General features: G+C 42.2%; 1 protein-coding gene across 1 annotated transcript in view; it reads left to right on the top strand.

Moving 5' to 3' along the window:
* Positions 1-23,364, top strand: part of cdh23 (cadherin-related 23) — a 655,816-nt gene that overhangs the window by 62,843 nt on the left and 569,609 nt on the right. Inside the window, exon 3 of the mRNA XM_036980724.1 lies at positions 1,819-1,893. Coding sequence (XP_036836619.1) covers positions 1,819-1,893 — 75 coding nt within the window. The remainder of the gene's footprint in view (positions 1-1,818; positions 1,894-23,364) is intronic.

The following is a 23,364-nucleotide window of genomic DNA, read 5'->3' as shown; positions in this document are numbered from 1 at the left end:
TCTCTGATTTGGCCCCCTTGAAATAATAAAATAAAGGAATCAGGAGGTCCTGGAGAGCACAGTAGCAGCCCCCCATTTACAGTACTCCCTTTTGTGTAATCTTTCCATTGTGGTGGCCATAGCCTAGGAGTGGATCCCAAATGGCACCCTATTCCCTTTGTAGTGCATTATAATAGTAGTAGCGTGCCATTTGTGACATATCCTATCTAATTGAGGCTCAGTGACAGCATGCAGGTATGCATGTGTGAGCCGATCGGTTCATCCTATTGTTGATTCATCCTCAGTTTTCTCCGATCACAGCCATTAAACTCTGTAACTGGTTTAACGTCACCATTGGCCTCATGTTGAAATCCTTGAGCAGTTTCCTTCCTCTTTGGCAACTGAGTTAGGAAGGACGCCTGTATCTTTTTAGTGACTGGGTGTATTTATTAATTACAAAGTATGATTAATAACTTCACCATGCTCAAAGGGGTATTCAATTTCAATTTTTTTTACCCATCTACCAATAGGTGCACTTTTTGCGAGGCATTGGAAAACCTCCCTGGTCTTTGTTGTGTAATCTGTGTTTGAAATTCATTGCTCGACTGAAGGACCTTACAGATAATTGTATAGGTGGTATACAGAGATGAGGTAGTTTTAAAATGTCAGGTTTTTATTCCAAAACATGCATCCTGTTTGCAACAATTTTATTTTACCTTTATTTAACTAGGCAAGTCAGTTAAGAACAAATTCTTATTTTCAATGATGGCCTAGGAACAGTGGGTTAACTGTCTGTTCAGGGGCAGAATGACAGATTTGTACCTTGTCAGCTTGGGGGTTTGAACTTGCAACCTTCCGGTTACTAGTCCAACGCTCTAACCACTAGGCTACCCTGCCGCCCCAAGGGTGCTAAAGTAATACTGAAAAGAAAATTGGCATAGCAATTAGCTTTTTGTACTGAATACAAAGTATTATGTTTGGGTCAACTCCAATAAAAGACATTACTGAGTAACACTCTCCATATATTCAATCATAGTGGTGGCTGCATCATGTTATGGGTATGCTTGCAATTGTTAAGGACTGGGGCAACATCTACACTGGAGTTGCTCACCAAGAAGACCATGAAAAATGGTTGTCTAGCAATGATCAACAACTAATTTGATAGAGCTTGAATATTTTTTTTTTATAATAATGGGCACATGTTGCACAACCCACATGTGGAAAGCTCTTAGAGACTTAGCCAGAAAGACTCACAGCTGTAATTGCTGCCAAAGGTGTTTCTACAAGGTATTGATTCAGGGTTGTGAATACTTATTTATATTAGATATTTCCGTATTTCATTTTCAATACATTTGCAAACATTTCTAAAAACATGTTTTCACTTTGTCATTGTGTGCAGATGGTTGACCAAAAAAAAAAGATTTTGAATTCAGGCTGTCACACAAGAAAATTTGGAATAAGTCAAGGAATACATATACCTGTATATTACTCCAGTAGTAGTGTGGGTTGGTGGTGATATGAACATCTCCCTTTTCATACTGATAAATCAGTATGGACACAGGCACAGCTTAACATGCAGTGTCTCTGAAATACTGTATGTGATGGCACACTCCAGTATGCTTTCATGTAAACTGCACATAGGTAGGAGTAATTCACATCATAGATGAACACACACACTCACACATACACACATATGTATACCTGCAGTGTATGCCTATGCCTCCAGGCACTGAAACATTTTTTAATTTACATTTCTCACACCTTTATAGGGATATTATAAGAGCCTGTAGTGCCTAACTTAATCCCACTTTCCTCCTCTCTTTCTCTCCTCTTCCATAGCCTCCAACCAGCCTCCACGCTTCCAGAACTACTTTTTCCACTCATACCTTCTCATCTATGAGAACACACCAGTTGGTGAGTCTTTCAGTGTGTGTGTGACTATATGTTGTCATTTACTGTCCACATTGTATGTCAACGTCCCAAGTTGTGGTGGAATTCAGCAGACCATCCAGTCTTCATTTGTGATTTAGAGAGATATGGAAGATCAGAGAGATATAAAACATTAAAGAGTCACTGGTTCAGGTGTGAATTACTCTGCATTAGAGAAAGAAAAGGAAGGAAAATGTGTGACAAAGACCGGAAGAACGCATATGAAGTGAGGGGTATCAGATGATAAATAGAGAGAGATAGAGAGATGTTTTGTAGTTCAGAATCAGAATAGCCTTCTAGTCCTGGATGCTAATGCATAGTTGACTCAAAGGTTGTAGGAACCACTTCACTATCAAATGGAGTCTTCCGTTTTCACGTTTGGATGAAAAGCACATTTTCACGTTTGGATGAAAAGCATACCCAGAGTAAACTACTTGCTACTCAGTCGCAGTTGCTAAAATATGCATATTATTAGCAGTATTGGATAGAAAACTGTTTGAAAGATGTCTGTGAGTATAACAGAACTCATATGGCAGGCGAAAACCTGAGAAAAATCCAACCAGGAAGTGGGAATTCTGAGGTTTGTAGTTTTTCAACTCTTGGCCTATTGAATATACAGTGTCTATGGGGTCAAATTGCACTTCCTAAGGCTTCCACTAGATGTCAGCCGTCTTTAGAACCTTGTTGATGCTTCTATTGTGAAGGAGGGGGGAATGAGGGCTCTTTGAGTCAATGGTCTGCCAGATTGCCACGAGTTGACCATGCGCATTTACGTGATAGTTCGCTTGAGTTCCATTGCATTTCTGAAGACAAAGGAATTCTCCGGTTGGAACATTATTGAAGATTTATGATAAAAACATCCTAAAGATTGATTCTATACTTCGTTTGACATGTTTCTACGGACTGTAACGGAACTTTTTGACTTTTCGTCTGAACTAAGTGATCGCGCATTGGGATTACTGGGCTAAACGCGCAAACAAAAAGGAGGCATTTGGACATAAAGATTAACTTTATCAAACAAATCAAACATTCATTGTGGAACTGGGATTCCTGGGAGAGCATTCTGATGAAGATCATCGAAGGTAAGTGAATATTGATAATGTTAATTCTGACTTCTGTTCACTCCAACATGGCAGATATCTGTATTGCTTGATTTGGTGTCTGAGCGCCGTACTCAGATTATTGCATGGTTTGCTTTTTCTGTAAAGTGTTTTTGAAATCTCACACAGCGGTTGCATTAAGTAGAAGTATATCTCTAATTCTGTGAATAACACTTGTATCTTATATTAAAGTTTATGATGAGTATTTCTGTAAATTGATGTTGCTCTCTGCAAAATCACTGGATGTTTTGGAAGCAAATATGAAGTCCTATGAGTGTCATCTGATGAAGATCATCAAAGGTTAGTGATTCATTTTCTCTCTATTTCTGCTTTTTGTGACTCCTCTCTTTGGTTGGAAAATGGCTGTGTGTGTTTTTGTGACTAGGCTCTGACCTAACATAATCATATATTGTGCTTTGCTGTAAAGTATTTTTGAAATGGGACACGGTGGGTAGATTAACAAGTGTATCTTTCATTTGGTGTATTGCACTTGTTAATGTATGAAAGTTACATATTTCAAAAAAATATTTTTGAATTTCGTGCGATACTTTTTCAGCGGAATGTTGTCGAGTAGCCATAAGAAGTTAACCCAGTAGGACCCATAGCGGCCTCGATGGCTGTCCTTTAAATTTCTATAGCGGCCGTGAGTGGCCTTGTTTTTCTAACAATATATGTCAATAATGAATAATGTACTTGCTAACAAGCTGTTGTCATATTCGCAAGGCTGTTGTCATCAACCAGAAACCATAAACAGGGTATGTTGTCATTTATTTAAAATGATCCAAAATGGTGGCGCCAACACGGCCACAACTTTTCACTTTAGAAGAAACGGTAGCTATGTTGGTTGATAATACGGATTCGGTCACATCGTTGAGCTCTGAATGGATGATGATGATGTCAAGTTGAGTGAATTAAGTAAACAGCAGATATATGTTTGATGTTGTGAAAGCTCTTGGATTAGCAAGTACTGTCATGATCACTTGGTTGGTACAGGTGAGCACATCAGCGGTGGAGATCGAATGATTGCTCTCTCTGCCTCATATTTGTTTTGTCTCTTTTTTTTATAGATTTTATTTTATTTTTCGGTTCTGGTATAAATCCAGCCGGACACCAAAGGAAACTCAAACTAGAAGCACATAGATCATTTCAAGAAATCCATAACATGATAATTACTGCTGCTAGGCTAATTATACAATTATAAACACATTAAAACGGGCTCAAGTCAAATAGTATTTTAACAGTCCTCCCTCTGGAAAAGTGATGTACCACACCATCTGTAAAACAATGATTTGAGCAGAGAAGAGAAAGAAAATACATGTTAATAATTTCACACCACCCTTGATGAAAATGTAATTGGGGCAAGGACCATCCATCCGATCTGTTCTATGCGATTTGGATGTTAGATCTTCTGCTGGGCTCCATGAAAATAGGACCCTTTTGGTTTCCCTCACACGTTCCCCTAGACTTCCACCATTGGCCTAAGATCATCAGAGACAACTCATTCGCTCCCTCTCCTTTATCCTCATCCTCTGGTGTCAGATTCAGACTATGAGACTTGAAAGAAGTTAATTTTGAACTGTAGCGTCCGGCAAGCCAAACTTATTAATGTGCTTTAACATTAGAGTTTTGATGGCATAGTCAAACATCAAAATCCCAAAAATGGCAAAAATTTCCCAAGCTGCATTCTCAATTATCCACATAATTTGTGCCTTAGTCCATTACCACGTGGTTACTACTGCTTCCCTAACAGATTTGGCTACCCCTTTTACACCACAACTCCAGTCACCATCATTGACATGGTGAATTTATTCACACTGCTAGTCAAAACTCATAATGAATTCAATTTGAGTGACATTCACTTCCCTTATATATGTGTCATTTACCGCCTGTGCCTTGGTGAACACTCTACAATGGTTGGAAGGTGCTGTTAACACCTGTTCACCCGTGTCTGATTCTAACACCTGCCATGACTGTCTCTCCTTGGTGAGGATCAAAGGTGCCGGATCAGCTAGGCCAATGGCTGACAGATCCTGGAGAAGTTGGCCTGGTTTTATGATTTAACGACAGGATTGTAAATACCTGGCAGAAACGTTCCCTTTGCAGTATTGAGAATGGAATGTCTGAGTGTTATCTTAAAAATGTAAGCTAAAAAATTTAACATTGGAACATAAGTTTTGAAATTGAATCATTTGGAATGGTTGGTGGGGATCCAAACAATAATCCTGTCAAAAGTTTATTATTTTGTGATATCATTAAGGATGGTATAACTAAATAACATTATAACTTTAAGAGCTTTCACAATGTATAGATCAGATTTGCATCTAGATGTTGTATAAAATAAATAATTAAGAATAAGAATAATTTTGTGAAGATAAAATGTGATTTTAGCCTTCTAAATTAGATAATTATTTTTTATATAAACTTTTTCCAAGTCAGTAACCACGCCCACGTGAGCACAGACTCTTAACGAAATTTACATGAGACCAAAACATGCCGGTTTGCTGCCGGTGTGTAAAGTGGTCCTAGCTTTACCCTGAATAATCAACCATTGAGAGCAGTCTACATCCAGCGTGAGCTTAATACATTACAAATGGTTAAATCTCTACAGACCAGACAGAGTGGAGCGGTGGCTACACGGCTGGAGATGGTTAACTTCTCTAGGATAGGGGGCAGCATTTGGAATTTTGGATGAAAATCATGCCCAAATTCAACTGCCTGCCACTCATCCCCAGAAGATAAGATATGCATATTATTAGTAGATTTGGATAGAAAACACTGAAGTTTCTAAAAGTGTTTTATCATGTCTGTGAGTATATCAGAACTTATGTAGCAGGCGAAACCCTGAGGACAAAGGATTCAGATTTTTTTTTGAGGTCACACTCTTTTCAATGGGGTTTCATTGGGAATCCGGATTTCAAAGGGACTTGCTTGCAGTTCCTACCACTTCCACTGGATGTCACCAGTCTTTAGAAATTGGTTGAGGTTTTTCCTTTGTGTAATGAAGAAGTAGCCCTGTTCAAAACGATGTGTACTGGTTGAGGTTTTTCCTTTGTGTAATGAAGAAGTAGCCCTGTTCAAAACGATGTGTACTTCATGTGTACTGTTTGTGAGAGGCGCGTGACCAGAAAGCTAGCGTCAATTTGTTTTCTTCCTGTATTGAACACAGATCATCCCGTATTTAATTTTATTGATTAGTTACTTTAAAAAATACCTAAAGTTGTATTACAAATGTAGTTTGAAATGTTTTGGCAAAGTTTACAGGTAACTTTTGAGATATTTTGGAACTGGTGTTTTTCTGGATCAAACGCGCCAAATAAATTGACATTTTGGATATATATGGACGGAATTAATAAAAAAAAAAGGACAGTTTGTGATCTTTATGGGACATATTGGAGTGCCAACATAAGAAGCTCGTCGAAGGTAGGGCATGATTTATATTTTTATTTCTGTGTTTTGTGTCGCGCCTGCAGGGTTGAAATATGTTTTCTCTCTTTTGTTTATGGAGGTGCTATCCTCAGATAATAGCATCGTTTGCTTTTGCCGAAAAGCCTTTTTGAAATCTGACATGTTAGCTTGTTTCACAACACGTGTAGCTTTAGTTAGATTTTTATAGGAATTTATTTGAATTTGGCGCTCTGCATTTTCAATGGCTTTTGGCCAGGTGGTACCGTCCCACATATCCCAGAGAGGTTAAAACTGCAAGACCAGAAAATGGTAAGACCCTCTGAAACGCTTGACGAGTGAAGAGCTAAAGACAACACCGGAACATTCAGTCTGCAGCTGTTTAAGTACAGGTAGTCTAGGAAACTCGACCAAAGACGCATGGAAGATCTCTTAAACAACCATTGGAACGTCTGAAGTATCCATTCTAGGGACAAAGTAGCCTACTACAACTAAGGACATTGTGACCTCTGGTGGACAACCAGAGACTTAAACAACCAGAGACTTAACATCAAACCACTTCCCATAGACGGATCGAGTTCAACAGAGAGACGACAAATACATCCACACGTAAATATATACATTGCAGTTATTTTTGAATGAGCGGTCGTTCACGTGCAAAGTATTCATATTCCCATGAGCACATGTATGTACAATAAGCCCACTCTGTCTCTCCTTCTCTTTCTTTCCCCCACCCCCTTTCCATGGTGTAACAAACCGTCATATCGGGTTAGTCCACTAGCAACTGTTTTCATTGCCTGAGGTTAGTAATCAATAATCTATACTGTGTGTGTGTTTATGTATTTCTGTGTGATTATTTATTTAGTTACTTAGTAAATAAATAATTAAGCCAATTTGTGTATCGCTGAATCATCACTTAGGCTAGGGTTTGTGCAGATTGTTCAGAATGAGACTGATGCGGTAATAATACATTAATAATGCATTAAGTGACTTGTCTATAGATATGAATATATCTTATAAGAGTTTATTTCGGGAGATAGTAACTCGTTAAATATGTTTTCCTGTGGTGACCCACAATGAGTTAATTGTTACATAGTTAATTGATTTGATTAAAAATAACAGTTAATGATCTCATTAACGATAGTCACGTCACGACACACCCCATAAAATTGTTTATCTGCTTCTATGCTGTTCCATTTACATTGAATAACCGTCTGTACCGAAATGCCAGTATTGTGTTCCTCTCTCATATTGGTCAATTGTACTTTTGTTAGCATATTGCTTGGTTAACATCTTAGAGTCACATTATCCCAGCGCAGGTGTGAGAAGATTTCCCCCCAAGAGAGTCTGTCGCTTTCTATCTTTAACTTGATACAATATCGGCATTTGGTGAACAAACATTATTTTAATCAACTCTACTCAGCCCTGAACTACTCTCAGATAGCTGAACTTCTGTGACTAAGGTGGGGTTCCTACACCCCTCCCTCTGGGAGGACGTGAAAGGATATGGTTTCGAGAGTGTAGTTTCTTCCACACAGGGGCGGTGTTGGCACAGGCAGGATTGACAATCTCATTGTGTTCATCAGACGAAGTGCCGTTCTGTTCTCTCCAGATCCCTTCCTGCAACACAATTTCTCCCCCGAGGCACAACTCACCCTCAGATTTCAGGTTTGGTTATCTCCCTCAACAACCGACACAACATGCCCTTGGTGATTAATGATTTGCTCTGCCCCTGTGACATTAACATCACTTCTCACCTAATTCACCCTCTCATCTGTCCGCTCACCTATTCATTGTACTGGCATTGAAATGTTGTCATTATCTTTGTTCCCATAGATCACTAATGCTAGTGCTAGGAATACAGTTGTGAGTACACCGATGGATGCTGTTATGACAACACTTTTCTTAACATAACTCCTACTCTCCAGACTCCTTTTCTCCAGCACCTCTGCTAGGAGCACTTCTTCCAGCTTAGCTATCCGAATCCCGTTTCACATGAGAAGTATGGACCCACTGAGGAGAGGTTGCGGTGAGGAGTACAGTGTGGGGCCTGGACCAGCGTTGTCCGAACACTCTGGCTTGGTAGAACTTGATGTACACTTGTTCCCTCTGACTCAGCCTGTGCTCGCGGTCATCTCCTGGGGTCCGTTCCTTTTGTGCTACTTTTAACTGTAGTACACACATTGCAAGGCATGGGTCATTTCACATTGATTTACCCATCGTGGAATCACCTCCCTTAGGAGGCACGGTGGGTGCACACACAACACATTGTTTAAACCTGTCCTGGCCCAACACTCCCCGCCGCCAACATGTGGTCTTGAACTGAGTGTACATGTTCACTGCTGATTGGTAGGTCGGTCTCTCAAACTGAGAATCCCAGCTTTAGTACAGTGCCTTGCGAAAGTATTCGGCCCCCTTGAACTTTGCGACCTTTTGCCACATTTCAGGCTTCAAACATAAAGATATAAAACTGTATTTTTTTGTGAAGAATCAACAACAAGTTGGACACAATCATGAAGTGGAACGATATTTCAAACTTTTTTAACAAATCAAAAACTGAAAAATTGGGCGTGCAAAATTATTCAGCCCCCTTAAGTTAATACTTTGTAGCGCCACCTTTTGCTGCGATTACAGCTGTAAGTCGCTTGGGGTATGTCTCTATCAGTTTTGCACATCGAGAGACTGAAATCTTTTCCCATTCCTCCTTGCAAAACAGCTCGAGCTCAGTGAGGTTGGATGGAGAGCTTTGTGAACAGCAGTTTTCAGTTCTTTCCACAGATTCAATTGGATTCAGGTCTGGACTTTGACTTGGCCATTCGAACACCTTGGATATGTTTATTTTTGAACCATTCCGTTGTATATTTTGCTTTGTTTTGGATCATTGTCTTGTTGGAATACAAATCTCCATCCCAGTCTCATGTCTTTTGCAGACTCCATCAGGTTTTCTTCCAGAATGGTCCTGTATTTGGCTCCATCCATCTTCCCATCAATTTTATCCATCTTCCCTGTCCCTGCTGAAGAAAAGCAGGCCCAAACCATGATGCTGCCACCACCATGTTTGACAGTGGGGATGGTGTGTTCAGCTGTGTTGCTTTTACGCCAAACATAACGTTTTGCATTGTTGCCAAAAAGTTCAATTTTGGTTTCATCTGACCAGAGCACCTTCTTCCACATGTTTGGTGTGTCTCCCAGGTGGCTTGTGGCAAACTTTAAACAACACTTTTTATGAATATCTTTAAGAAATGGCTTTCTTCTTGCCACTCTTCCATAAAGGCCAGATTTGTGCAATATACGACTGTTGTCCTATGGACAGAGTCTCCCACCTCAGCAGTAGATCTCTGCAGTTCATCCAGAGTGATCATGGGCCTCTTGGCTGCATCTCTGATCAGTCTTCTCCTTGTATGAGCTGAAAGTTTAGAGGGACGGCCAGGTCTTGGTAGATTTGCAGTGGTCTGATACTCCTTCCATTTCAATATTATCGCTTGCACAGTGAAATTGCGGTCTACTCATTCCATTTCAATATTATCGCTTGCACAGTGCTCCTTGGGATGTTTAAAGCTTGGGAAATCTTTTTGTATCCAAATCCGGCTTTAAACTTATTCACAACAGTATCTCGGACCTGCCTGGTGTGTTCCTTGTTCTTCATGATGCTCTCTGCGCTTTTAACGGACCTCTGAGACTATCACAGGGCAGGTGCATTTATACGGAGACTTGATTACACACAGGTGGATTGTATTTATCATCATTAGTCATTTAGGTCAACATTGGATCATTCAGAGATCCTCACTGAACTTCTGGAGAGAGTTTGCTGGACTGAAAGTAAAGGGGCTGAATAATTTAGCACGCCCAATTTTTAAGTTTTTGATTTGTTAAAAAGGTTTGAAATATCCAATAAATGTCGTTCCACTTCATGATTGTGTCCCACTTGTTGTTGATTCTTCACAAAAAAATACAGTTTTATATCTTTATGTTTGAAGCCTGAAATGTGGCAAAAGGTCGCAAAGTTCAAGGGGGCCGAATACTTTCGCAAGGCACTGTATTAATACAATCTACATGCGGTTCGGTAGCATCTTCTATTTTAGATCGTGCCGCCACTCCGGCTGCTTGGCGATTTCCTACTGTTATCTTTATCAGTACGATTGGTGTGAGCTTCACATTTTACCATAGCATATTTACTGGGTAATAGACACACTTCTTCTATTGCCTTTACGTCATGTCCATATTTGATTGGTGTTCCTGTCACCGTTAGCATGCCCCTTTGTGACTAGAGAGTCTCAAAATCTTGAGAGTCCGTGTATATTGTAACATTCTCCCCTGCTGACAACTGAAATTGGACCTATTGTAAATGGCATGGGTAGTTGAATAGCTTTTGATTCTGTCCCTGTTACTCCGCTGAAGATAATGATTTTTCCTGTTGTAAATTTTGCCAATTTTTCATCGAAATTAATCAGTGATATTTCAGTGCCGGTGTCTACTAGGAAGTTGTGTGAGACGTGGCTTCCCACGTCTTCTTCCACGTAGAAACCGTCATCTTTCCGAACCACGAGCGACCACACAGAGGCCAAACACCCCTATGCGTTAACCCCAACTCCGGGCCACTTTCAGTATGTTTTTCTGTTGCTCACTAGTCAGTGAAGAAAATGTCTGCACTGCAGCACATACCCTGGAATGAGTCGGCGCAAAGGGTTCAGGCATTATCCCAGACCTCTCGGATCTATGATCCAGCCACTATTTCTGGACTAGTGATACTCCCATCTTCTGCCTCTGTCAAGCCATGAAGCTCCTTGTCCTCTTTAAAAGAGAGAAATAACGGGAGCATAATTTGTCTAGCCTATATACAGTACATGCCTATATGTGACTCATTTCAGGAAACTAGGTGTATGTCACGTGTCACTACTTCATTGGAGAGCCATTTGAACCTTCTGGAACAAGTTAACTTTCAAGTGCCTTATTAACAAACTTGAATGCCATCTGTAAATATAAATAGAATTGTTAAATAATGAGATAATGGTTGGGCTGGACATACTGAGAGAGGAGTTTGGATTGTTTTGCCATGTAGCACGCTTCTGTCTATAACATGAGCTGTGTAGTATGTGTAGGTAATCCTTCCTAATGCTGCTTTTTTTTAAAGATACCACGTAGTAGAACTGCAAGGGTGTTGTTCTCCACTTTCTGGAGGACCGAGATTTAAAATCAGTGGAGTGCACAATGGAATATGATAGCTAAGAGTATGATAGCTGAGGAGATGGAAAAAATTATGCCATTTGATTGCAAATATGCAGACAGTGTCAAAATGAGAACACACTGAAGGCTGCTGTATAAAACACCTGTCTCCGGATTACATCTTCAAACTATGGCAACCATGGCATCCCTGACAGAGAGGGAGAAGCGTCCATCCAAGATAGTCTAGCTAGCTACATTTTCAGATATGACACGTTTCAAATTGTCAGAAAGTCATTTTCATTTCAAGTTAAAGCATACTGGTTTATCTAGCTAGCTAACGTTACGTGTATGATCTGTGTAGTAATATTATTTGTATCTCAGAGCCATTTGCATTGCTAGCTATAGCAGAATGTTAGCTAGCTAGTAACATTGAACCTCGTTGGTTAGCTACCAGCAGATTCATGCAGGGTAGTAACATTATGAGTTGGGATTATGGTTAGTACTTTTGCTAACTACTGGACCACTGACAGTTTTTGTTTTTGTTGCCTGATGGACTCTAGTGCCAGAGAAGAGACTCACAGGCTGAAAACTTGAAGTGTGTGTACTAGTGATGAGCAGATTAACTTCTTACAGGCAGGTGGGACAGTAGCGTCCCACCTGGCCAACATCTGGTGAAATTGCAGAGCGCGAAATTCAAATGACAGAAATAGTCATATTTAACGTGAAAATACAAGTGTCATACATCAAAATTAAGCTTAACTTCTTGTTATTCCAGGCTTTACGGCAAAAGCACACCATGCGATTATCTGAGGACAGCGCCCCGCACAGAACAGCATTAAAAACATTTTTCATCCAGGCAGGTGCGCCACAAAAGTCAGAAATAGTGATAAAATAAATGCCTTACCTTTGACGACCTTCTTCTGTTGGCACTCCAAAAGGTCCCATGGCACTCCAAAAGGTCCCACAAATGGTCCTTTTGTTCAATAAAGTCCTTCTTTATGTCCCCAAAAACACAGTTCATCTGGCACGCTTCATTCAATACGTTACCAATAACGTTACCATTCAAAACGTTACCAATAAACTTCTTCAAACAACATTTATAATCAAACTTCAGGTACCCTAATACGTAAATAAATGATCAAATTTAATACGGAGAATCGTTATTGCCTTTACCGGAGATAAACAACAAAACGTGCTCTCATCCACGCATATGAAAACACTACAGCCAAAATGGGAGCCACTTAGAAAAACTACAAATTCTAGCAAATTTTTCCAAAAACTAGCCTGAAACTCTTTCTAAAGACTGTTGACATCTAGTGAAAGCCCTAGGAAGTGCAATCAGAGGTTTTCACCTCATATTAAACATGACAGCCATTGGAAACAGTGGTAGGCTGAAATTGTTTTCAACATTGATTTTTTTGGATGGTTTGTCCTGGGGTTTTCTCCTGCCATATCAGTTCTGTTATACTCACATATGTTATTTTAACAGTTTTAGAAACTTTTGAGTATTTTCTATCCAATACTACCAATATGCATATCCTAGCTACTGGGCCTGAGTAACAGGCAGTTTACTTTGGGCACCTCATTCATCCAAACTTCCGAATACTGCCCCCTACCCCGATAAGTTAAATATTGTGTTGATGAAGGGCGGGTGGGTGGCAGGCGGGTAGAATAAAGAGAAAACGTTACCTTAAAAAAATCCATAAATGTGTCATTCTTGTGCAATCTATAGTCCACATTGGGGTTTTTCTTACTTAATTGTAGGCTTCCTGGCATTAGTGCATAAACCTTAATGCCTAACTGTACGCACGGCAAATAGCCAACACGCCAATCACATTCTTCTGGGATCGGGCAGAAAGAAATCATGGAGTTAATAAAGTCGCATACAAACATGGTCTGTTTTTTGCTTTCTTGTGTAAGGCAGCTCCAAAATGCAGGTGTTTCAGGCTAGCTCAGTTCTTTCTATGGTGGTGGGGTAGCCAGAAGAAAATATGGAGCGTAGGGGTTGGTAATGTTCTCTAGTTGCGCCGTGATTGGCTCAGTTTTCTGTCACTTATGGGGACACTACATCCCAGCCAAGTCTAAGGGTAGATCTTGAAAATTAATGCCCCTTGGGTGCTGCCAAAGAGTTACATTGGAAGTGTCCATCCAAGATGGCTCAAGGTCATTAACCACAGAGAAAATGACATCAAATGACTTTATATCAGCAGTAGCTTTGATTGGACTGATCATGTCAACATCACACTTTCAAAATATTACCTAGCAGTCATCATCTTGAATTAATTCGACAATCGACTGGGAAATCCTTTTTTAGTTCTTGTCATATGAAGATAAATTATATATAAAACATATCTGTGCTCGTCGGGATTGGACATAAACATTACACAACCATTTGGATATCGCAAATTCAACAATGAGTGGATTGGAAGGAATCAGTGGCTAACTGCAAGTGATGCAAAGCAATTACTTGCCTGCTATTCAGTGGAGTGGGTGTCCAAGTCTGGGTTTAAGGGTATCTTTTCCAAGCTTAAAAGACATTCAACATTGGCCTTGCTGTCAGTGAAACATGATTTGTGCTGCGCTCAAAACAACTGTTAACTCCAAACTGTTAAATCTGACTTCAGTGAGTTCAAGACAACTGGGAACTCGGGAAAAAAAAACTTGTTTTGAACGGTGATCTAACTCGGAATGTTAAATCGGGAACTCGGGCCTCTTTCTAGAGCTGCAACCTAAAGATCATTGATGTAATCATGATTCAACCTTGTTTTTTCCAGAGTTCCCAGTTGTCTGTAACCCTCTCTGGGATATGTGGGCCCACCTGGCCAAAAGCCAGTGAAAATGCAGAGCGCCAAATTCAAATAAATTACTTTAAAAATCAAAATTTCATGAAATCACACATGCAAGATACCAAATTAAAGCTACACTTGTTGTGAATCCAGCCAACGTGTCAGATTTCAAAAGGCTTTTCGGCGAAAGCAAACGATGCTATTATCTGAGTATAGCACCATAGTAAACAAACACTGACAAGCTTATTTCAACCCTCCAGGCGCGACACAAAACGCAGAAATAAAGATATAATTCGTGCCTTTCCTTTGACCAGCTTCTTTTGTTGGCACTCCAATATGTCCCATAAACATCACAACATCGATTAATTCCGTTGATACATATCCAAAATGTCTATTTGTTTGGCCGGTTCCAACTTGCGCAACGTGACTACAAAATATCTCAAAAGTTACCTGTAAACTTTGCCAAAGCAATTCAAACTACTTTTGTAATACAACTGAACGTAAATCATGTATAAAATTGAAGACTGGATGATCTGTGTTCAATACAGGAGGAAAACAAACTGTAGCTAGCTTTCAGGTCACTCGCCTCTAACAAAGAGTCCTCTTCACTCTAGCCTCGTTTTGAACAGTGTTACTTCTTCATTACACAAAGAAAAAACCTCTACCAATTTCTAAAGACTGTTGACATCCAGTGGAAGCTGTAGGAACTGCAAGAAGGCGCCTTAGAAATTCCCAATGAAAACCCATTGAAAAGAGTGTGACCTCAAACAAACTAAAATCTGAATTGTTTGTCCTCTGGGTTTCGCCTGCCAAATAAGTTATGTTATACTCACAGACATGATTCAAACCGTTTTAGAAACTTCTGAGTGTTTTCTATCCAAATCTACTAATAATATTCATTTCTTATCTTCTGGGGATGAGTAGCAGGCAGTTGGATTTGGTCATGCTTTTCATCCAAAATTCTGAATGCTGCCCCCTATCCTAGAGAAGTTTTAAAGCACCATAAATGCAGAGAATACCAGATTTTGATGACAAAGTTTGATGACAAGATTTGCCCACGAAGGACCGCCACATTGCCTTCCCATTCAAGTGAGCACAGTACAGTAAGGTGAGTCCAAAAATGTATTCTATGCTGCTGCATAAATGCTGTAATATGCCAGGGAGATATGTATACTGTAGCTAAGAAAGTAATACCAAGTGTATGTTGTGTAGTAAGCTGTTTGTAGTCCATGTGCCTCACCCTAATCATTTGGTCTATTTTTCCCCTCTTAATTTCGCCTACTTATCTGACTTGATGGTGAACATGTAGACTTGGTGTACAGGGAGAATACTGTAAGAACGGCCCATGTTCTGAATTCTGTTGCTGTACATTTCAAAAGTGCTAAACAAATAGTTATATTGACTATGTCAACCCTAGCTCGCTCATTAATGTCTTAACCGATATTACGGATTGCCTCTTATCCGCTTGTCGTCCCCTTATGCCATATTTGTACATCTCAATTGTCAGTAGAAGCCACATTTGTTAAAGCAAGTCGGCCATATCAGCTGTTTTTTTGTGAACTGTTTCGCTGCCAGACAAGGTTCTGCTGATGGCCAGGTGTAGGAGTAGTAAGGTGTTGGGACTGCTGTCGAGAATCTGTTGTTGGGACAGCTTTTTGTAGACTCTAACCGTTTGTGGGTACCGTTTATAGTGCAAATAATGTATTGTTTAGTGTTTTGTTATGTTGGGGCTTTGCTGGCATGCATCCCACTTTTTTTTTTCCTTTTTTTTGCCCCACCAAGATTGATGATTATAAAGGGCTATACAAATTCGACAGTCAAAAAACAGGGACTTCAATTAGGCCTATCAAGGTAACGTTAGCCTACTGTGTTGTAGATGTGACAAGGGGTTTGGCCACTCACTGTCCAATCAAGGTGTTCCATGGCTTAATACTGCATGTGTTTGGCTCAAGTTCTGTAAGATATTGGCAGTGTTTGTGTTGTCATAAACTCCAATTTGGCTGGGAGTGCGAAATTGTGGATTAGATTGATACAACAGTTTATTTAATAGATAAGTACATGTGACATACGACAAACACAAGTTTTCAGGAAAAAAATGGATACAGTGAGCTCCAAAAGTTACATTTTTAGGTTGCTTTAATTTGAGGGTATTTTCATCCATGTTTGGTGAACCTTTTCGAAATTACAGTATTCGGACAAATTCACTTACAGTACCAGTCAAAAGTTTGGACACACCTACTCATTCAAGGGTTTTTCTTTATTTTTACTATGTTCTACATTGTAGAATCAAAGTGAAGACATCAAAACTATGAAATAACACACATGGAATCATGTAGGAGAATGCCAAGAGTGTACAAAGCTGTCATCAAGGCAAAGGGTGGCTACTTTGAAGAATCTAAAATGTAGTTTGATTTGTTTAACAGATTTTTGGATGCTACATGATTCCATTTGTAACTGACCACCTGGATTCAGTTTTACATTGCAACATTTGAAATGTTTTTTTTTTTTTACATGTGTAAAAAGTAGAGACTCGGAGCTACAAAATGGTATATCACACACTGCATTTTTGAGGAACAAGGGGAAAGTAATCCTGCTTTGAAAGTTGATAATCTTGTAAACTCACTTTTGAGAAAAGGGCCTTTGAAAGTTGTGGTACCTACTGGAGAGTTCTCCTTTGTCTAACCCCATTCAACATTGTTCACACCCTCTTAAGCCAGCCCCACCAATCTCTTTAAGGATTCACATGTGAGGTCATGTGCTAAACAGTGATTAAGACTAAAAGTGGTAGTAGCCTACAACAAGGAAAAATTCCAGGTTAACAGAAAGTGTTCAGATAAAAGTATTTTATAAATATTAGATGACGCTTACCAGACACACTTGTCTAAATTGATGGGTCATATGAAATAAATGCCGTAACCACATCCAGTGCTGGAAAAATTACTAAATTGTCATACCTGAGTAAAGATACTTGTGCTCTGGTACTGTGACAGGCACAATACCAGAGCACAAACTTGTTCTTGTCTGCAGTTATCACAATTCAGGTCCACAGGTGTTTCCCCAACTCCGTAGTTGAAGAAATGGTGCATGTAGTTGATGACTACGCTGCTGCCTTTGCTGGATGACATGCCTTCATCAATCAAGTAGTTGACTTGTGGTATTCCTTCACAGCAGACGCCAAACAAGTCACACTTGCGAGGAGTTAATTAAAAAGTAGATGGAACCTGGCTGCATAGGTTCAGAAGGATGCACCTGTTTGCACCTGCAAACAACAAAATAACATTAAGATAAATTACAATTAATTCTCACCCCTGTCAATCTGTCTTTACACAGCTCAGTGAAAGATATTTGCCTGCCTCCCATATATTTTATTGTATATCTATACATCCAGCTATCTCCTTAATCGGTATAAAGGAGGAAGTGTTGCTTACTTGTTGAGAAAAATCTAAGCTGTAATGCATCCTGATGTCTTTGCTTGCTGGTTCAGGAGGGCCCCCAGAGACAACTGCAAGTATTGACAGGTGCTCTTGCAGTCAGCAACCATCTTCTTGGAGACTGACCGCTCACTCTGAACAAGAAAGTGATGCTGCTTTTGCTTCTTCAGCTTGGCTGACTTAACAGCTTCTGGCAGATTTGTTCCTCTGGCACTGCCAGCACAGGTCTGTCCTCGGCTTGGAGCTTAAGCTAGTAAGCTAGCTAACATTAGACTCTGATACATTGCTAGTTATATTCTACCTAGAAGATAGCGAAGGAGTCAGGCGCAGGACACAGGTAAGAGTTAAAAAAAACACTATTTACTCAATCCAAGAACGTAACCAAAATCCCGTTATCAAACAAGGACAAAACAGGATAGAAGTCCAACACACGAAAGACAATCACGCACAAACAGAAAGGGAAACCAGAGGGTTAAATAAGGAACATAATTATGAGATGGGAACCGGGAGTGTAAACAGACAAAACAAAAGGAAAAATGAAACATGGATCGGTGGCAGCTAGAAAGCCCTTGACGTCGACCGCCGAACGCCGCCCGAACAAGGAGAGGGAACAACTTCGGTGGAAGTCGTGACAGTATACCCCCCCCCCCCCTTGACGCGCGGCTCCAGCAGCGCTCTGACACCGGCCTCGGGGACGACCCGGGGGACGATCCGGATGGAGTCGGTGAAATTCCTGGAGTAACGATGGTTCCAGGATGTCCCCCACCGGTACCCAGCGTCTCTCCTCCGGGCCGTACCCCTCCCACTCCACGAGGTACTGAAGGCCTCTTGCCCGACGTCTTGAGTCCATGATGGCTCGCACTGTACACGCCGGGGCCCCCTCGATGTCCATAGGGGGCGGAGGAACCTCCCGCACCTCAGACTGCTGGAGTGGACCAGCCACCACCGGCCTGAGGAGCGATGCATGCAGCGAAGGGTTTATACGGTAATCAGGGGGGAGCTGTAACTTATAGCAGCCCTCGTTCAGTGTCCTCAGGACTTTGAATAGCCCCACAAACCGTGGACCCAGCTTCCGGCAGGGCAGGTGAAGGGGCAGGTTTCGGGTCGAGAGCCAGACCCGATCCCCCGGTGCTTACACCGGGGCCTCACTGCGGTGGCGGTCGGCACTCATCTTCTGCCGCCTGATGGCCCTTTGCAGAAGCACATGGGTAGCGTCCCATGTCTCCTCCGAGTGCCGAAACCATTCATTCACTGCAGGAGCCTCGATCTGGCTCTGATGCCATGGTGCCAGACTGGTAACCTAGCACACACTGAAAAGTTGACAGGTTAGTGGAGGAGTGGCGGAGGGAGTTTTGAGCCATCTCTGCCCAGGGGAGAAACACTGCCCACTCCCCCGGCCAGTCCTGGCAATAGGACCGCAGAAACCTACCCACCTCCTGGTTGACTCTTTCTACCTGCCTGTTGCTTTCGGGGTGAAAACCTGAGGTAAGGCTGACCGAGATCCCCAGGCGCTCCATAAACACCCTCCAGACTTTAGACGTGAATTGAGGACCCCAATCAGAAACTATATCCTCAGGCAACCCGTAGTGCCGGAATACGTGGGTGAATAGGGCCTCCGCAGTCTGTAGGCCCGTAGGGAGATTGGGCAAAGGAAGGAGACGGCAGGACTTAGAAAACCGATCCACAACGACTAGGATCGTGTTACCCCGCGAGGGTGGAAGATCCGTCAGGAAATCCACTGAGAGGTGTGACCATGGTCATTGTGGAACGGGAAGGGGTTGTAATTTCCCTCTGGGCAGGTGTCTAGGTGCCTTGCACTATGCGCACAACGAACAGGAGGACACATAAACCCTCACGTCCTTGGCTAACGTGGGCCACCATTACTTCCCAGCAAGACAGCGCACTGTCCGGCCGATGCCAGGATGACCAGAGGAGGGTGAAGTGTGGGCCCAACAGATCAAACGATCGCAGACATCGAACGGAACATACTTACGCCCAACCGGACACTGGGTAGGAGTGGGCTCTGAACGTGACGCCCGTTCGATGTCCGCATCCACCTCCCACACCACTGGTGCCACCAGGCAAGAAGCTGGAATAATGTGAGTAGGATCTGCGGACCACTCCTCTGTGTCATACATCCGGGACAGTGCGTCTGCCTTAATGTTCTGGGAACCTGGTCTGTAGGAGAGGGTGAAAAACATGGCCCACCTTGCCTGGCGAGGGTTCAGTCTCCTCGCTGTTTAAATGTTCTCCAGAATGTCAATGCCAATGTCACAATCCTCAAGACATGGATTGTGTATGTATGCCATTCGGAGGGTGTAACGAACCTCGTCCTCCTCTTCTGAGGAGGAGAAGCGAGAAGGTTCGGAGGACCAAAACGCAGCGTGGTAACTGTCCATAATGTTGATTTTAAAACATAAACTGAACACTACGAAATACAAAACAATAAACGTGAAATGAACGAAACAGTGTGTGTGGCGACAAACACTGACACGGAAGACAAACACCCACAACCCAAAACTGAAACCCAGGCTACCTAAGTATGATTCTCAATCAGGGACAACAATTGACAGCTGCCTCAGATTGAGATCCATACTAAGCCAAACTCAAAAACCAACAGACTGCCCACCCCAACTCACGCCCTGACCATACTAAAACAAAGACAAAAACAAAGGAACTAAGGTCAGAATGTGACAGTACCCCCCCCCCCCCCCCCCCCCCCCCCCCAAAGGCGCGGACTCCGGCCGCAAAATCTGAACCTATAGGGGAGGGTCTGGGTGGGCATCTGTCCGCGGGACGTGGACCCCACTTCACCATAGTTTTTTTTGCGCCTCTTAGCCCGCTTCAGTGGCCTCTTTAGAGCGGCTACCCTCGCCGTGCGGCTATTCTACCTCGCCGCACTGGCCTGGCTACGGAGAGCCAGGCGAACCGGGGACACCATGCATAAGGCTGGTGCCATGTACACCGGCCCAAGGAGACGCACTGGAGACCAGATGCGCTGAGCCGGCTTCATGGCACCTGGCTCGATGCCCACTCAAGCCCGGCCGATACGAGGCGCTGGGATGTACCGCACCGGGCTATGCACACGCACCGGGGACACCGTGCGCCTCACGGCATAACACAGTGCCTGCCGGGTCCCTCTCTCTCTCTCCGGTAAGCACGGGAAGGTGGCGCTGGTCTCCTACCTGCCTTCGCCACACTCCCCGTGTGCCGCCCCCCAATACATTTTTGGGGCTGCCTCTAAGGCTTCCAGCCGCGCCACCGTGCTGCCTCCTCATACCACCGCCGCTCGGCTTTCGCTGCCTCCAGCTCAGCCTTGGGGCAGCGATATTCTCCAGCCTGTGCCCATGGTCCCTTGCCGTCCAGAATCTCCTCCCAAGTCCAGGAGTCCTGCGATCGCTGCTGCTGCCCGTTACCACGCTGCTTGGTCCTTTTGTGGTGGGTGTTTCTGTAACGGATGTCGTCTGGAAATAGAACGGAGGACCAAGGTGCAGCGTGGTAAGTGTTCATGTCTTTTTAATAAACAAACTGAACACTGGAACAAAACAATAAACGATGTGAACAAAACAAAACAGTACCGTGTGGCCCAAACACTCACACCGAAACAAACACCCACCCAACTCAAAACTGAAACCCAGGCTACCTAAGTTTGATTCTCAATCAGGGACAACAATTGACAGCTGCCTCTGATTGAGAACCATACTAGGCCGAACTCAAAAACCAACATAGAAAAACAAACACAGACTGCCCACCCTAACTCACGCCCTGACCATACTAAAACAAAGACAAAAACAAAGGAACTAAGGTCAGAACGTGACAGAGGGTGAATGGGCAAGACAAATTATTTGTGCCTTTGAACGGGGTATGGTAGTAGGTGCACCGGTTTGTTGTCAGGCTCAACAGGTTTCTGTGTGTATCAACAATGGTCCACCAGCCAACTTCACAAAAATTTGGGAAGCATTGCAGTACAACATGGGCCATCATCCCTATGAAACGCTTTATACACCTTGTAGAGTACATGCCCAAACGAATTGAGGCTGTTCTGAGGGCAAAAGAGGGGGCTGCAACTCAATATTATAAATGTGATCTTAATGTTTTGTACACTCAGTGTATACTGAAATGTCAGCGTCAATGTTAACTATTCTGTAATGTGGACCACACCTGCTCCCTGGTGACGGGGGGTTTGAGACGGTCTGTACCCTTAATTTCTGTGTCCATCTCCATTACCTGTCTCCCAATCTGTACCTCTAACTGTTCTGTCAATAGAAATGATAAAATACAGAAGGAGATCAAAGCTCCCGGTAAGTAATGTAACGTGGCTTTGGATAAAATACACTATGTTTATCAATATTGGTTTAAACTTCCCAACATACATGCTGTTGATATGTCAACACAAGTGCTACAAGTGTTGGAGTACAGTGGGTATCGTAAGTATTCATTAGGGATTCATATTTTGGGGGAACTTTTAATACCTGGAATAATTCATATTTATCCCAAGAGTCCCAGGGAAATACTGCAAAATTGTAAGTGCCCATTTATAGTGTAAGAGCAAATAAGAGTGGTGCTGTGCCTCCTTGTCGGCTTGGCTGCGCCACTATTTAAATATCTATGGCAGGACTTGAACATTCCTCCTCAAGCCATGATCCCCAACACCTTCACATAGCTTGAAGAATTTTGAAAATAATACTGGGCAAATGTTTCACAATCCAGGTGTGCAAAGCTCTTAGTCTTAACCTATAATCGCTGCCAAAGGTGTTTCTAATTTGTTTGACTCAGGCGGTGAATACTTATCAAGTTATATTAGTGCTATATTTCTCATTAATCTTAATATTTTTTTTGCATTTTTCTTCCACTTTGACATCAGAGTATTGTGTAAATCGTTGACGAAAATGAAATGCATTTTAATCCCACTTTGTAACACAATAAAATGTTAAGAAATTCAAGTGGGTGTGTAGTTCTGATAGGCACTGTATAAAATGGCAGTAAGGAGCCAATGGTATCTCAAGTCAATATCTGTATACGAAATGGCACCCTATTCCCTATACTGCACTACTTTGACCAGGGCCCATATAGTAAGCTCATAGGGCTCTGGTCAAAAGTAGTGCACTTTATAGTAAGCCATTTAGGATGCATTTAATGATGATCTTTTATTCCTTTTTTTCATTTTTGGTGGTTGAAGTGATTGACGGAGCAATTTGAAGATGCCTGGCTTTTCATCACCTAGCCAGGGCTCTCAGGGGCTTTGAATTAAAAACATATAGGTCTATAGAGTCTGTCACTTCATATAGGTTGTTTTTTATATCACATATACCCTCTACTATCCCTCTCCTGCCCTTGTGCACTCTTAATCTGAGTTTTGGGAGTGTTCACAAACTTTTTTCTGCAGTTTGAGTTAGGATGGGATGAAATTGTGTGTGTATGTGTGTGTACTTGGTGTACTCTGCACTCTGTGTGAGCAGCTCATTTCCCTAACCACTAACCCGTCTCTCCCCACTGTGCCGTCTGGTCATGAATCACAGTGTCCTCTCTGCAGGCAGCCGGCTGGCTCCTGCCCAACACCCACCACCATTGGTG

This window comes from Oncorhynchus mykiss, chromosome 1 (genome assembly GCF_013265735.2).
Source record: "Oncorhynchus mykiss isolate Arlee chromosome 1, USDA_OmykA_1.1, whole genome shotgun sequence".
Taxonomy (NCBI): domain Eukaryota; kingdom Metazoa; phylum Chordata; class Actinopteri; order Salmoniformes; family Salmonidae; genus Oncorhynchus; species Oncorhynchus mykiss.
The sequence above is the reverse complement of the archived record's forward strand: the minus strand, read 5'-3'. Positions and strand labels throughout refer to the sequence as shown.